The sequence below is a fragment of the Antechinus flavipes genome, chromosome 5 (genome assembly GCF_016432865.1).
Source record: "Antechinus flavipes isolate AdamAnt ecotype Samford, QLD, Australia chromosome 5, AdamAnt_v2, whole genome shotgun sequence".
NCBI classification, from domain to species: Eukaryota; Metazoa; Chordata; class Mammalia; order Dasyuromorphia; family Dasyuridae; genus Antechinus; species Antechinus flavipes.
Genome location: NC_067402.1, coordinates 56241408 through 56259011, shown reverse-complemented (window position 1 = coordinate 56259011; position 17604 = coordinate 56241408). Strand labels below are relative to the sequence as shown.

The window sequence follows — 17604 nt, the reverse complement described above, 5'->3', positions numbered from 1 at the left end:
TCCCAATTACCTATTGTTTAGGCCATTCTAGGGATTTTGCAGGCAGTTGGTGGCCCTCTGACCTGGACTTTGACATCTCTAGCTACAGCATTGCTTCCTATGACATCTTTTGCCAGACTATCTTAATGGGAAGGGTATGTTTAAAAATCAAACACCCTGAAAGAAAAATTGGGATGTTGATGTCAAATATTATGTAGCTTTTAATTCATAAGAAGAGGTATTATCACAATTATGAAAAACAGAAAATATTCTAATGATGCTTTATTGCACAAATTTTAAAAGTACTGTTTTGTCAGGAAAACATTTTTCATTACTTCCTCATTTTGAAGACTGAATACCTAGCAGGCAATATAGCTAAAACCTACTCTTCCTTCTATCATATGTTTTCCTTTTTCAACTTCTTATTATATAGTCTATATATTATTTGAATGTTACCCAAAAAATCAACATTATAATCACATTGATTGTAAGTCTAGACTTTCCTAATATGCCCCGCACAAGTTAAAATTTCCAGTACCTAAGCAGACAGCAAATTTTGTTTTTATCCAATTTTTGTTCCCTTGCCATTTCCACACCATAATTCCCATGCTAATTTAATGCCTACTGTTCTTAAATTGAACAAATGCAATTTCATTCTTGGGCAATTAACTCTTAATTATTTTCAGGGGAACTCATTATTTTATTAGTGCAAACAAGTAGAGGGAATGGATCATGTGATCTACCACCAAAATTGCACTTTTAATTTTTCCCCTCCAACTTCCTAAAACATAGCAATTTAAAGAAAGGGCATCACATCTGGATAATGAATAAAGAAACTTTCAGAATCACTTGGATAACCTGAAAGAGAGGACATAAACAGATGTGATGTTAATTAATTCTTGTGATTTTTTTCAAGTAAGTTTGCCAAATGATGTACGGATTTAAAATAGACATGATTTTCTGGCTCAAAAAACAAAGAAAACTTGAAAGAAAACCTCAATATTTCAGGTGGGAATTGCTGCCATCATTACCCAGAGACTATATCCAAATGTATTTAACATTCAGAAAATAACAACCAGACTTCTAAATTCCATTTATTTCTGTCTTCAAAACTGGCCCATTGCCAAGAAACCAATTGATTACAACACTTAAGGAAGCCAAGACCCAAAAAAGAAAAATAATAAATAGAAATATGCTCTTCAACTGTTATTTGGAATGGAAGAATTATATTCTTCTAGGATATATGGAACTAGAAAGCCAAATTACATCCTTCCAGAGAAATAAATGGAGCCTAGAAGTTTAGCAATGATTATTTTCCCCTCATAGAAAACTTTTTAAACTTCTACATTTTTTCTCTTTAGTAATACTGAATCCATCCTCCACAGCCAGCCCGAATGATAGTCTTTTGAAACCCTACTTCTGCTAATAGGAAAAGTGACATCAGGTATTGTTGTACCACAATTATCTATATCTATAAAAAGATTGTTGCATATTTCATGCAAACATGAAATTTTTTCCTTTGGTTTTTCCTTTCGTTTACAAAATCCTGATCCTAAGGAAATACACCATGATGTCAACTAGCATTCCACAAAGAGGAGCCTTCTTAATCCCAAAGCACTTTGAGTACCAAATTAAGGCCTACCCCCTTTATGAGAAGCTGGGGTTCATCCCAAAGAATAGTCAGTGTGCTTTCAGACTACTGCAAAAGATTTTTTCTTAATTTTGTATAAGTTTCATATTTACCAATATTTTAAATTCAAAACCTAGCATAAATCTTTACTAAATCTGTGACTCCACATATGGCACTACTATACCTCATGTACCTCATCTGTAAAATGGGTATCATAATAACACTTACTTTCCAGCAGGGTTGTGGGGTTCAAATAAGATATTTGTGAAGCTTTATCAAACCCTTAAAGAAATACATACATAGAAGTATTATTGTTAATATTAACATAGTCCTCTCTACTTTAATCATCCAAAAGAATGCAAGTTCCTTGAAGCAGAGACTAGAACAATTTCAGTTTTGGCTGTTTCTAACACTTTGTATATTGCGTAGCAATAGGTGGCAATTAACAAATGCTTGATAAATTGAATTGTGTTATATAATATGATGATCATTGAAAACAGTCAAGCTATACATTATTTAAAATTAATTTACAATTTTTAAGTAATGCCTTTTTTTCTTCTGCCTTCTTACTCCAACTCAATAGTAAAAATATAAAAGAAGGAAATATATATGTGTGTGTGTGTGTGCATTTATGTGTATATATGTACACATATATCAACACATGTATGTGTATATAAAATACATATATATATCATATGTATATATGTAGACATAGATATAACTACATTATATATATGTGTGTGTGTGTGTATATATATATATTTGTATTTTTCAATCTGAACTGAGTCTTTTATTTCTCTAATGATAAGATAGATAACAGGTTACCATGAATGCTTATAGTTGCTTCTTGTATTGATCAGATTATTTCTCTTTAAAATAGAGTTGCTATTATATGATTTATTTTCCTGGTTCTGTTTACTTTACTCTGTTTTAGCTCATCTAAGTCTTCTCAAGTATCTCTGAAACCATGTTTCTTTTTTCATAATTTTTTTATGTTACAATAGAACTATAACAGTACAATCACTTTTATATACTATAATTTGTCTGGTTAGTCCTATACAAAGAGATACCCTCAATTTCTAATTTTTTTGTTATCACACAAAAAAAGGTTGCATAAATGTTTGGTAATATGGGTCCTTTAATAGTATTGCTGGATTAAAGGTTAAACACTTTAATAATTTTTAATAATATTTAACAGTTCAAAACTGTTTCCCAGAATTATTGGACCTATTTACAGTTCCATTAATACTAGAATTTACCTGTTTACTCACAGTCTACCCCAAATTTATCATTTTTGGTCATTTTTATGAATCTAGATCTGAGGTAAATTCTCAAAGTGATTTTAATTTGTATTTCTCCATTTATTAATTACTTGGAACATTTTTCTCATATCTATAGACAGCTTAGATTTCTTTTACTGAAAAAAATGCATTTCTATCATTTAATTATTATCCCTTGAGGAATTTGAAGACCACTTAGAACTTGAAGAATATGCTTTTCAGTTTGAGTCAGTTACTTATATATCTTAGAAATGAGACTTATCAAGAAATGTACTGCAAAGTTTTTTTCCCATTTACCTCATTCATTATATTTTAAAAAGACTACTTCTAATTTTAGTTACTTTATTTTTTAACTTAAGGAAGATAAATTGAAGAAATGAATTACTTTGTTATCACTTTATAATCCATAATCTTCTATTCTGATAACAACCTATTTGCATTTTTAGGAACATACTTTTTTATAATAATTTGATACATCAAAAGGAGATAAAGTGTTTAATAAAATTTTAGTATATAAATGAGATAGGAGTAGTCTTGAAATGATATTGAAACACAAACCATGAGGGGGTTCCTAGACACTTAATTTTTGTGTTTGTGATTATGACATTTTCAGAAACCACCCAAGTTTTTGATACTATTTTGGAAGGATGTGTCGCATAATTATAATAATTGACACTTAAAATTCATATATTTATGTATATAATTTTGTTTTACTATCAATCTAATGAAAAGGCAGATATTACAGTTATTATAATCATCCAGATTTTACAGATGAAAAAAGTGAGAGGTAAAAATCATAGACAGAAGTGAAAAGCATCTTAAAAAATATTTAACATACTTCCTTCATTTTAGAGACAGGAATCTCAGAGCCCAAGAGGAAAAACAATGGGCAAATGTCACATGTAATGAACTTTATGCCACTTAATAGCTTCTAAGTGGAAAAGATGGAAAGGAGGAATGCCATTAGAGAAGGTGGAGAAATGGCTTACTTAAGAACTTTTTCATAATTGACAATGATTTTTGAAGTCTGTTCTATTTTCTCATTTATGCTGACTAAAAAAAAAACTAAAAATTGTGTTTGTTTGCTATTAATAAGTAACATCAGCTGTTTTTTCTCACTTTGTCCCTCATAACTGGCTATTGAAATGCTAAAGTATTCCAATTCATCACATCGAATAAAATATATCTATATTTTTGTGGGCTTGAACTTGAAGGAATGGCATAAAACCTAATTTTTGTTAAGTACATAAGTTCACAGTTTTAAGATTCATAACTTATCTGAACTTTATAATTTGGCCTTTTTAATGCAAAGGGTCATTAATGACCTTATTTATCTATTAGACTGAAATAATAACCTCTATTCATAGCCCCACCCTATCACTGTCTTGCCAATATTTAATTTTTCCCATCTGATTGCTTCCTATAAATACATGTATATTTCTCTCATCCTAAAAAAATAAAAAACAAAAACAATAATCCCTTTAATTTTATCATGCCCTTTAGCTGTCGTCCTCTATCTTTCCTTTTCCTAGCTAAATTCCTTGAGAAAGCCTCCTATACTTGGTGCCTCCATTTCTTCTCACATTGGATTTTAAATCTCCTGAACAAAAGAAAACTCAATCTAATATTACAAATGATTTTTTATTGTGTAATCTGATGGGAGAGTATGTAACAGACTTTTGGGGAAAGAGAAGATTGGTATTAGTTATTATTATCATGCAACTTTAGTAAATACACTCTATTATATTCTAAGTCTGCTTCATTAATTGACTTCAAATGATAATCATGGAGAAAAGCACAAAAATGTGAATTCATGAGAAACAACATTAGAGAAAGCAACTCCTATCCCCCTTCAGGGTCCCTTAGAATTGGGAGAGAGGGGGGAATGTAGACTTGCACTCTGGGGATCCACCAGTGTAAGTATAACTTAGAAAAATAGTTCCAAAGTCTGAAACATATTAAAAAAACCCAAAAAACAAAAAACCTCTCTTCTGGATCCTACTATTCCCTCAAACTATGGTCATATATCTTATCTCCTCAGCCAAATTTCTTGAAAAAATCCCATTCACTGCATTGTTTCCTTTTCTTTGCTCCTCAATCCTTATTATGAAACTAGTTAACTTGCCCATTTTTTGACAGATCAATCCATTTCAATTCCTCTTTGCTTTATTTATATCATTATTTACATTTTATTTAGATTTTATATAATACCTCCTCACTATGGTTCATAACACAGATTCTTTTTAAGGCCCTCTTGTCTTCTCCATCTCTTTTTCTATTTGATAATCACATCACCTGCTGGACAGTTAATTAATACCTCTGTGCTAATGATTACAATTCCAAATCTCTAGTTGTCTATTGATCACACTAAATCAAATGTTTTAGAAACATCTTAACATCTACATATTCAAATATGAATTCACTGTCTTTTCCCCATAAAACCTCCTCTCGATTCTAAGGGTCCAGTCAAGTCCACACAATGCTAGTAAATAAATGTTCCTTAAGCACAGGTCAAATGGCTTCTCTACTCAATTAACTATAGTACTCTCGATTGCCTCTAGAATATTCTTTTTAAGTTCTAAATCCCTACTAAATTAGCAAGCAATTGCTCTTGTTTACTGCTTCCCCTCTAATATTCTGTCTAGTCAAATTGGCATTTTCTCTGTTCTTCACATGTTCCATTCTATCTCCTCTGTCTGTAAGTTAATATTGGCTATATCATACACTTGGGAAAACTGAGTCCATCTCAAACAATCCATTCATCTCTTCTTTTAAGATTCATCCCAAACACTATCTTCTGCTTGAATAGTTCTAGATACTCTAACTACTCCTATCCTTTTTTCCAAACTACCTTGTATTAACTACTTTGTATATTTTTGTATTTTACCTTAATAGTAATGCTGCATGTATTTATATATATGTACTTGTGTCATCATTACAACATAAGTTCCTAGAAAATTTGGATTGTCTTATTCTTTGTACATTTGTTTCTCATGTCTAGAACAGTTCCTGACATAGTAGGTGCTTAGTAAGCACTTGTTTATGGATTCATTCAACACATAATAGATATTTTGAATGGTTTTCTATTTGTAAGAAAGGGGTCAACTCTTTGAAAGTCAGACTGCTCTAGGAAATTTAGAATATATGACTATCATATTTAATAATGAAAGTAGTATAAGAAATCCAAGTTTTTCTTATATTTTTTTCAAATTTAGTTTGGATGTAACGTGCAAAATTGATCATGTCTACCTATGAAGCAATAAAATTTTTCTAAGGATATTTCAAATGCTATGTTTTATAGAACTCACATATTATATAATTATTTACTATATTTTTGACATAACTTGAAAGGTTTTTAGTAATCAAATAAACATCAGATGTACTATATTAATGAAAAGGGACATTAAAATCCCCAAAGCGAATTATCTGATAAGCCAGGCAATAGAGAAAAATGAATAAAAATAAGTTAGAAAGTATAGATAAAGCAGACATGCTAAAGGGGATTTTGACTTTTGAATCATTCCAACTTTTTAAGAAAGCAATTTTTTGATGCTAGCAAGGTTATCACATATATTTACTGCTATCATGGATGTTTCAATTATGGAATTTTCTATATTTTGAATATTTAATTATTATCATCATTTAATATTTATTAGACCAAATTATGAAAATATGCAAAAAATTATCCCCACTAATGTCTAGGATATACATAAACATAGTTATAGAATACATATGCCATACAGGGCTGCTAAATGGTACAGTATATAGAGCATTCAGCTTGGAATCAAGAAGACCCGAGTTCTAACCTAGCCTTGGACACTCACTAGCTTGTTAATACTGGGGAGGTGATTTAACTCAGTTTCCTCATCTCAGTTTCATTAAAATGAACTGGAAAAGGAAATGGCAAAAAAAAAAAAAAAAAAAAAAAACACACTCCAATATCTTTGCTAGAAAAACCCCAAGTGAGGTCACAAAGAGTTGGATACCACTGAACCAGCAATAAAAACATCCTTACATATCCACCATATACATCATATACATAGATACACATATCCTCATACATATATACATATACACACATAATTCAACTGTACTTTTCAATCTCTATTTCCTATATATAATAGTATCATTTACATGCGTAAACTCCAGAGGGATGCTAAGAAATTATGCAGTGAATGGAAAAAAAAAAAAAAAAAACCATAATGGGTAATTTAGCCCTTCCTTTTTGGGTGATTGTTATGTTTTACTTTGTTTTGTTTCTCTCAGTTATTTGCATAACTGCTTCATTTTCCCATTTTACTTTGTTTATACACAGACAGAATATATTATCAGCCTCATCAGTATGAAGATTTCTAAAGATATACACTTCGGAAGAAGAGAAAAAAGTTAAACTTTTCTTTATTGGTGGAGCTGTCAATGAAGAAAGAATACTTGGGTTATATAACTTTTTTTCATCTTGTAGAACGTGTGCAATGGAAAAATGAGTATTTTTCTTTAGAAAAAATACATATTTTATGAGTTATAAATACAAACTATAGGAAAATGTTTATTTCACGTTTCTATATTCTTAGTTCAGTTCAAAGCATGATTTCATTAATGTAGGGAATTCTAAGTGTGAAAATACTTTCCAACAATGCAGATCACTACAAATCTTCCTTGATTTTTAGAATGTTGCCTTAAATTTGACATGTGAAGTGAATTCTCCAGAATCCTAAAACTAGGGAATATGACAGAAACAGAATGCATTGCCAGATATTTCTGGCTCTCAAGTCTGGCAATTTGCCTCTCATGTTCACAGTTATTTGCATTTTTCCATTTAATTTTTACTAATTTTACCAAACATGACTCATTTTTACTTTTAAGATAATTTTGAAAATACAATGAAAATGGAACATCTCTTAAAGGAGATTTCAATTTATCACTAAAAAAATAAAAAGAATATCATAATTTAGAGAAATGTGTCTAGTGTTCTAAGTCTAGTTTTAAAAATGAATTTCAGGCATTTTAGTTTTAAATCACTAAAACTAAGTTCTTATTATGAGTTTGTGTGGGTAGAGCTCTATACAAGCAGAATACAATTATTTTCTTTTCCCTGAGAACTGATCAAAAATGCCTTTTCCCCCAGAGAACTTAACTTCACCTTATGATAATCAACACTAATTGATCTTCATCCACAGAAAAACACAGGAAAAGAAGAAATTTCCAGAAAGAAGAGTGTGAAGGCACAAAATTTGAACCACTTAGGATACTTTCATTTTATTGATTTTTCTAAGAAATATATTAAATTCATGGAAATGCTGTTTGGCATTAAAACAATTCTTTAACCCCCAAGTCTAAGAAGAAATTAATAAAATGCAGTAGGGAAATTAAGAAGAACAAAAGTGCAACGAGCCATAGATAAACCAATTAATTAACACGATTCAATACATATGCAATTAGCCTCCTAAAGATTTCTATTTTTTCTAGTTGAACTTTTAATTTTCTTTGTATCTTCATAAGATTTCACATGACAAAATACTGAAAAATCATGTTTAAAATTACTAATGAAATTTAATTTTTTCAATCACTACTTCCTACTACCTGAGAAAATAATTTCTGAAAGATATAGCTTCCTTAAATTCTACTTCTTCTTTTTATACAATAATTTCATGATAATTATAAAGCCAGTTGAACTTGATATTTTTCTCTAGGATCATGTATTCAAATACTTTCATTTAAGGATGAATAGAAAATGCAAAACATTGAGCTTCTTTTTCTTATAACACATGTGTGTCATTTCCTTTTCTTACCTGAGAAAACATATTTTCAAAAACAAAACAAACAAAAAATACTGTACACAGAATCATTCAGAAAGTTTGTGAAATTAGTTTGCCACGCAAGTGTTATATTTAACCATTAATGCTTATAAGTCCATTGTGCTATTTTAAGCTGAATTTTTAGGACACCATTCATATTATGAAAAATTACTTCCTAAAAGATATTCTGTGGTACTATATCTTAACATAGAAGTAACAACAAGTTTTCAAAGGCTTGTTTGACAGCACTCCTGATCCTTTCCAAGAACAAAGTTAACTATATGTGGAGACTTTTCATGCTAAAATTATCCATTTAAGAAGATTTTTGAGAGCTTTTGGCATAGCTACTCACAAAACATCATTACGACACAGATATTAAGATAATGCAAAATTTAGCTCTCTTTGGTAATCAAATAAATGAAGTTAGTTTGTAATGAACTAGAAAATAAAGGAAAATCAGAAGGCAATTCAAGAAAATAAAAATATAAATAATCCCAAGACCTTAATTTTATACTAGCTCCCAAAACTATTTGTCAAACATGATTAAACTATATTAAATCAAATTGCACTTTTAAAAAGGCTAATGAGCTATTATTTCAGAATTGTTTCCAAAAACAAAATTACTGATCGTAATCTAAAGGACAGAAAATATAATTGTAGTTCGAATTGTGGTCAATACAGTTTTTCTCAGAATGTTACACTAAGCCAGAAAATGAAGAATGCTTCATAAATCTTGGAGAGCACAGCTGTCACCGCATTTGGGTAGCTGATGAACTGGACTTGCCTTCGTTCCCCATTTCTCCTTGCTGCAAATGCAGCAGCAAAATCATATTGAACTCACAATGATCATAATGGAAAAATCCAAAGTCTCCTTAATTAACTGCTTAATGTATCTGTCCTATTCCTCTTTGGAGGATAAGCAGATTTTATAGTTCCCTCTCTTTTCATTCATTGCTGACAGTGAAATTCTCTCTGACACAAGTGAGTTGTATAATTTAAGTCTCAGCCCCATAGGTCAGTTGTGTAGAACATGGAGCCAATGAGGTCAGTATTTGATTCCTAACTGGGTCAGTAACTTTCAATCTGCTACAGATATCACCTCTAACACTGGACAGTCATTTCTCTAATATGTCACAAAGTGAAGAATGTTAAAAAAAAATAAGTCAAATCAAATATCTCAAGCCGATTTTGTTACAGAAAATGAAGTGACAATGTTAATAGACCATAATAATAATAGCCAGTAATAACAATAACTACCATTTGAATGGCACCTTAATATTTGCAGAGCATTTCACAAATATCATCTTATCTTCACAATATGTCTTGGCTTTTAAGTGTGATTATTATTCTTAATGTACATAGGGGAAACTGAGTCAGCAGACATTAAATGACTTTCCTAGAATCACATAGCTAATGTCTGAGGTTAGATTTGAATATAGTACTTCCTTATTACAAGTCCAGCACTGTCAGAGTGACAGGGAAAGATAATGTGGAATGTTGGAGGGGATGTGGGAAAACAGGGACACTGATACATTGTTGGTAGGATTGTGAATTGATTCAACAATTCTGAAGAACAATTTGGAACTATGCTCAAAAGGTTATCAAACTGTGCATACCCTTTGATCCAGCAGTGCTTCTACTGGGCTTATACCCCAAAGAGATACTAAAGAAGGGAAAGGGACCTGTATGTGCCAAAATGTTTGTGGCAGCCCAGTTTGTAGTGGCTAGAAGCTGGAAAATGAATGGATGCCCATCAATTGGAGAATGGTTGAGTAAATTGTGGTATATGAAAGTTATGGAATATTATTGTTCTGTAAGAAATGACCAGCAGGATGAATACAGAGAGGACTGGCGAGACTTACATGAACTGATGCTAAGTGAAATGAGCAGAACCAGGAGATCATTATATACCTCAACAATGATACTGTTTGAGGATGTATTCTGAGGGAAGTGGATCTCTTCGATAGCTAATTCAGTTTCAATAGATCAAAGATGGACAGAAGCAGCTACACCCAAAGAAAGAACACTGGGAAATGAATATAAACTGCTTGCATTTTTGTTTTTCTTCCCGGGTTATTTGTACCTTCTGAATCCAATTCTCCCTGTGCAACAAGAGAACTGTTTGGTTCTGCACACATATATTGTATCTAGGATATACTGTAATCTATTCAACATGTAAAGGACTGCTTGCCATCTGGGAGAGGGGGTGGAGAGGGGGAGGGGAAAAATTGGAACAGAAGTGAATGCAAGGGATAATGTTGTAAAAAATTACCCTGGTATGGGTTCTATCAATAAAAAGTTATTTAAAAAAAAAGTCCAGCACTGTCTCTATTGTGGCAGTCCGATAAAGGGTATTTTTTATTACTGTTATTAGTAATTAAAATTTATCATAATTGTAATTTTAAAATAGATTTTTATTTCTTTTCTGTGTTTCTTGAAAAAAAAAGTCTGGTAACAGAAGCCAATAAATATGTGAAAGTCACACCTGTATAAACAAAAAATGATGAACTTCTTTAATTTCTACACAAAGGAAAAAAAAATAATCCCAACAAACTGAAACTTCATTCGACAAATTCTTGGATGTCATCCATAAATTCATTCAACAAGGAAAAATCTTACTCTTAATATAGTTTTCTTTAGAATGCTACATGGTTCTACAAGGTCAGGAGGTGAAAAATCTTTTGTAAAGAGCACAGTTGCCATGTCCCTCTTTACACATGGGAAGCTCTTGAACTGTTCCTGGACAGTTCCTTTGAGGACAGTAGCAAATTCCTGAATTGTGTTCTCTCCTTCCAGAGTGTTCTTTTTTTAATTTAATGAATACAACATATCTTTTATGAATATTTTAGCTTTAAATTTAACAAAGGAGAACCAATTTTTCTGTAGTTTAATGATACCAATAAAAATTGGCTTACTTCCACTGTATCTTAAGAAGATGCTTAGGTAACTCTATAAGACTATAAGTTTAAGAGAAGGTGGTAATCAGCATTGGCTATGCTGGGTATTCACTATACTAATACACTTTTCTTAGATGACTCCAGAGGTAGGAAAGCAATTAGTTAAATTGCTGGTTAATTAAATTGCAGATTTTTCTTTCCTCACTATATTTGGTCTTTCAACATAGTGTTTTAGCATATGCACAAATACCTAAATATAAAATTCAGTGCTGTAACATACATTTAAACTCTCACAGGAATGCAGAAACCAAATTTGTTCATTTTGTTACCTTTGGAGTTTGCTACACCAGCTACAGTTGAACCCAATCTGAGAAGAAATACAAGGTCCACAGCTATTAAACTGGAGGCAAGCTAAAACAAAATACAAGAAAGGAAATTGTCAATAACACATTTGTGTATTTTAATAACAACTACCTGTCATAGGAAAAAATATCCCTTGAATATATTCAATAGGTCAAAATATCTCCGGAACTCTGACATAGGGTTAAAAGGTGTTAATTTGATTTCTCAAAGAACTCTGAGAAATGTCAGAACTTTATATTTAACAATCTTTTCTCCATTCATTCACTTAGGTAACTTACTAGGTAGTGGGGTCATCTCCACAGCCGAAATATTGGTAATCTTCCCCATTTGGAGTTCTACCCGGTGGTATTCATAAATTGTTCTCCTTCGAACATCTACCACAAAAAAAAAAAATACAGGGAATTGTGAAAAGGAAAACAAAACAAAATATCTGAATGTTTTTTCTAAGAAAATTATGTCTCACAAAATAGTCAAGGAATATAGAAATGGCACTAATTTCCATCTGTTATACATTTAAGTCAAAGTCTATCTATTTGGTCTCTTAAAGATTATTTCAGAAGCCTTTTTCCAGTAAGAAATTTGTGAAAATTCTGAGCAGAGTCTCAAGTAGCTCACTAATTTATTTAGATAGAATACTAATAGTTTATTTTCCTCAACCATATCATATATCAAATTCTTGCTTTTTTTATATTTGTCTCCTGAAGAATTTGACAATTGGGGCTAAAATATAATGGCAATAGTTCTTCCAAGCTAAAGTGATTCTTCTTTTTAATGTTTTTTCTAAATTTCATTTAAAGAAAAATTTTCAGATTGATTTAAAATTTTTGAGTTCCAAATTTTCCTCCCTCTCTCCTTTTCCTAAGATGGTAAGCAATTTGATATAGATTATATAAGTGGAACCATGCAAAACATATTTCCACATAAGTTGTGTTGTGGGAAAAAAAATAAAAAAATAGCTCACAAAAATAAAGAAAATGAAAATGGTATGATTCAATCTATATATTCAGATTTCAAATGTTCTTTGTAAATAGAAATTTTCTTTCAATATTGTTTTGGACCACTGTATAGCTGAGAATTGCTGTCATTAATAGTTGATCATCATATAAGGTTGCCATTATTATGTACTGTAATGGGCTGAAGCTCGAGTTGATGCACTGAGATCCCAAGCACATGAGGCTAAATAGTAATTGGACCATACTCTATTAATATATATGCTTGGAGAAAGAATGGCCCCCGCCCACTCTTTGTGCAAGTCCTGATGTGTTGTATAGGAAATGACGATTTTGGTGAGTGAAGGCAGAGTGGCAGGAAGAGAGGCGGAAAGAGACTGCTGGCTGGCTTCCTGTCGCAGCTGCTCACATTGCTAATCCCCCTTCACCTCAAAAAGAATAAAGATTGAACATTTTCCCTTAACCTGAATTTCTGACTCTGGCTGATTTTAAAATATGCGGTCATCACAATGTACAATATTCTCCTGGTTCTGCTCACTTCACTCTACATCAGTTCATGTAAAATTTGCCACATTTTCTATATGCCTATTCATCTTTACAGCAGTATTCCATTATATTCCAATACCATAACTTAATTAATCATTCCTGAGTTCTTAAATTTTCATTTCCTTGCCACCACAAAAAGAGCTGCTATAAATATTTTTGCACAAGAATCATTTTTCCTAAAGTATTGATGGTGATTATAAACATTTATGTAGAGTTTTAAGGCTAACAAAGCACTTAAATATATTATCACATTTGAGTCTCAACATATCTCATGAGGTAGGTGTTGCTATTATACTCCTTTTGCAGATAAGGAAAAAACCTGATAAATGTTTTTTTTAATTAAATATTTTATTTTATTTTATTTTATAATAACTTTATATTGACAGAATCCATGCCAGGGTAAATTTTTTACAACATTATCCCTTGCACTCGTTTCTGTTCCAATTTTTCCCCAAAACCTGATAAATGTTAAATAACCTCTGCATAGTCACACAAGCTAGTAAGTGCCCAAGGCAGAATTTGAATCTAAGCTTTCCTAGTATCAGTTCTAGCGATGAATTCATTATTTCATTTAGCTGTCCTCACTATGGGAAATCAAGACTCTCTCCCCCCTTCCCCCTGCTTAAAGTTTGAACAAACTTGGGGTTAGGTCAAATAGCATGACCTTTGCTTCAAAGTATTAGTATAATAAATAATTATAATAATTGTATTATCATAATTTATGTAAGTATATAATAAATGCAATACAACAAAATAATATAATTATAAACACCCATTATATTTGCTGTAGTTGTAATTTATATTATTTAATCATATTAGTGTGTGTTGTTATATTATTTTATATATTATATTTATTATATTATATAATTTATATAATGTAAATATAAATAACATAATAGAAAACTTTAAAAAGTTTAATTTCTCTATGGAACATAGCTTTGCAATCTCAGAACTTGAATGTCAATCTAGGTACACAAAATATTCACCCAGTCAACAGACATTAAAAATATTAAGTGAAACTGGGCAAGTTTTTTTATCCTACCTAAGAGTTAGTTTCCTCATATATTAAATTATAGGGTTATATTCAATCACTTTTAAAACTCCCTTCAGTTCTAAGTAGATGATTTTAGGAATTCACCATTGAAATTCATTCTATTAGACCAAACTCAAGTTATTGGTGACAGCATACAAACTACCTTAAGCAGACTACTTATTCTTTTGGTCCCAGATTTCAGAAGATATTTCAAATTCTCATCTAGGTAGTCCCCTAGGCTATACCAACTTCCTACCACATCTGAACTTTTAGCTCCCACTTGAATCAATTGGACGTGAGATAACAACTTCCATCCATAGATCTCCCAGAAGGTATATCCTGCTCTCCGAGAGGGTGAATCCACCTATCTTTGAATTTCCAATTCTAGAGCTCAAGCCAGTTAATTGGTAAATAAATAAATGCAAACTAATGTACTTCTCACACTTTATTGCCTAGCCCTAGATATCAGATAATATTTGAATTTCATATTTCATCCATGGGAGCCATACTTCCAGACTATTGGCCCATTCTACTCATTTTCTACTTTTTCAGAACAAAATTTCCCATTATTACTGTTCTATAAATGTTGTTTTCCCATATTAGAAAGGAGACTCCTTGAAGGGAAGGGATATCTCAGCAAGAGATTATTTTATTTTATTTTATTTAAAAATACTTATACTCCGTTTTTAGAAAAGTTCCTGGAACATAGTAAGTGTTAATAAATACTTTTCGGTTTATTGATTCACAGAATTTATAGATGATCATACTTACACAATTACTTTTGTGCGAATGTATTCACTACAATTTGTAAATTAACTTAAACAATAGCTCCAATGAAGAAGATAGACTGTTACAAAGCAATAGAAATATAAATTGGAAGGAGGAAAACTAGACTTGCAATTTCATATTTTATCTGAATTACTAATGTTAATTTCTTACAAAGAAGTTAACATTCTTAAAAAGATGCTGAGAGTAATGAAAACTTAAGTGATTTGCTGAGAGTCATCCTGTTGGTTCAACAGGAAAATTTGAACTTTAGTATACCTCACTATAACTTTAGACTCATATAAATATTTTCACTCTGGCCATGTTAACGGATGTATACCAACCACTATTACAAGAAATGTGATAACCTTCTTTCAAGAGACTTACACTCTAGTTGGGGAGATAATTATATCAAATTTAGAAAGGACTCTGTAAGTGACAAATTTTTCTTTAAATGTCAGCTGTAGCTATATATAAAATAACTTAACATTCCTATACATAGTACAAATGTGGTTCATATAGAGACTGTTCCAAAAGTCTTAATGAAGTTTTAAGCACTCAAACAAGTTAAGGAAAGATTCTAATCTCAGACACATAGACCATGGGCAACTGAGTTTTTGATAACACCTCCAACTGCTATCCTTAGCGACATGTCCAGTTCACCAGGAGAAGGAACTCCCAGTTAGGGAATTCCCTCTAATTACCGATTACAAAATATTCTACAATTTTCAATTTTTAAAAAGTTTCCCAGATTATTGAGGAGTTATGGGATTGAAAGCTGTGACTTACGACCATACAACTATTATGTGTCAGAAGTCAGTTCCAAGTCAGTTCAGCTTGACTCCAAGGTGAGTTTTATCTCCATTACACCAAATTCAAATTCTGAAGAACGTCATTGGAGTCAGTGGTAAATGGTAGGAAGAGGAGAGTATATCTGTAGTCTGGAGGCCTGAGTTAAAGTCTTAGCTGTATAACTTTGAGTAAATCAGTTTATTCATTTAGTTCTCAGTTTAAAAAATCTCCATTAAGACACTAATATTTTTGAGGGGCATATTCAGTTGAATAAAATAGAAAAGACATGAGTTCACTTGTACCTAGGTATACATAAAATTTAGACATATGTATCAGGAAATCTATTTTTCTTTTCAAACATTTGTCTTGAGACAAAAAGACAAAAATTGATTAGCATCATTAGATTTCTCAGCTCAATAAATTCCTACATTTTGCTTCTCCATTTCTTTTGATAAACAAGAAAATTAGATGTCAGAAATTAACAGACCGTATGGATCTATAATGGGGATCACATAATGATGGATTTAAAAAATTCAATCCCTGACCACCAAAAATTAACTGAATAATCATAGTGAATAATATGAAGGCTGTTTGTGTTAGAATCAGTGAATGGAATGAAACATGTCTTTTCCTTTTTTAGATATGATACTTGTTAGTTATTTCTAGAATGGTGGCAGCCTGGGAGAAGGGACAGCATTTGCACAAAGCAAAATTAACATAATGGGTTTTTGCTTAGCTAGAGAATCCAAATGGTAAGTTCTGTTATATTTCAAATATGTAATTGTCAACTAATAGTGATAAATAGTGTGAAAGCTCTAAGCCAAAATAGTAAACTTTCATTTATTTATACACACACATACACACACACACACACACACACATATATATATATAAATACATATGTATATGATGAGTGCATATGTATATACAAACATATAGATATATATTTTGGTCAAAATTAGACTCAACTAATTTAAACTAAAAAATTGGCTCTAGTATTTCAAATGAACCCAGCTAAAGTACTGCTTTCTCTCTTATCAGAGGTTATAGTATTTGGACTGTTTTTGTAGCATCTCATTGAATCAGGACTTGCTCCAATAGCTAGCAATTAGGGATCTGTTCAAAACCAAAATTTCCTTGTAACACAATCAAACATATAAAATTTAATTAATTAACCAAAAAGCCTAAAGCTATGTGCTACAAAATGCTGATTTTAAATCACAGATTTGTGACCAGAATATATTACTGAATTAATTATAAGGCATAATTGGCAAATTCAGGAGATACTGTCAATAGCAATCATTTTCCATGTGTTCAAATGGGAATACATGCAATCCAATTTAAGCAATATACCCTATCCTTTATAATAATTATTCTTTGCAATAACATGTAAAATAATACTTAAATGAGAATTATTAGCATTTACTCCAGTTCTTTTGGCTTCTATGATTTCCCTGTCTTGGTTATTTCTTCTATGGACTCAGATTGTAATCTCTCCATAATATGTTCTTTAACAGTTCCCATGGTCAACATCATATCACCTTGAAGCTATAGTAGTGATGAACCTTCCAAAG

At 31.2% G+C, this 17604-nt stretch overlaps 1 protein-coding gene across 2 annotated transcripts in view; it reads right to left on the bottom strand.

Moving 5' to 3' along the window:
- Positions 1-17604, bottom strand: part of PLXDC2 (plexin domain containing 2) — a 518304-nt gene that overhangs the window by 90084 nt on the left and 410616 nt on the right. For both annotated transcript variants that reach the window (XM_052000461.1, XM_052000460.1), the window contains exons 8-9: positions 12223-12318; positions 11911-11992 (exon numbers count right to left, since the gene is read on the bottom strand). In XM_052000461.1, the coding sequence (XP_051856421.1) occupies positions 11911-11992; positions 12223-12318 (178 nt within the window). The remainder of the gene's footprint in view (positions 1-11910; positions 11993-12222; positions 12319-17604) is intronic.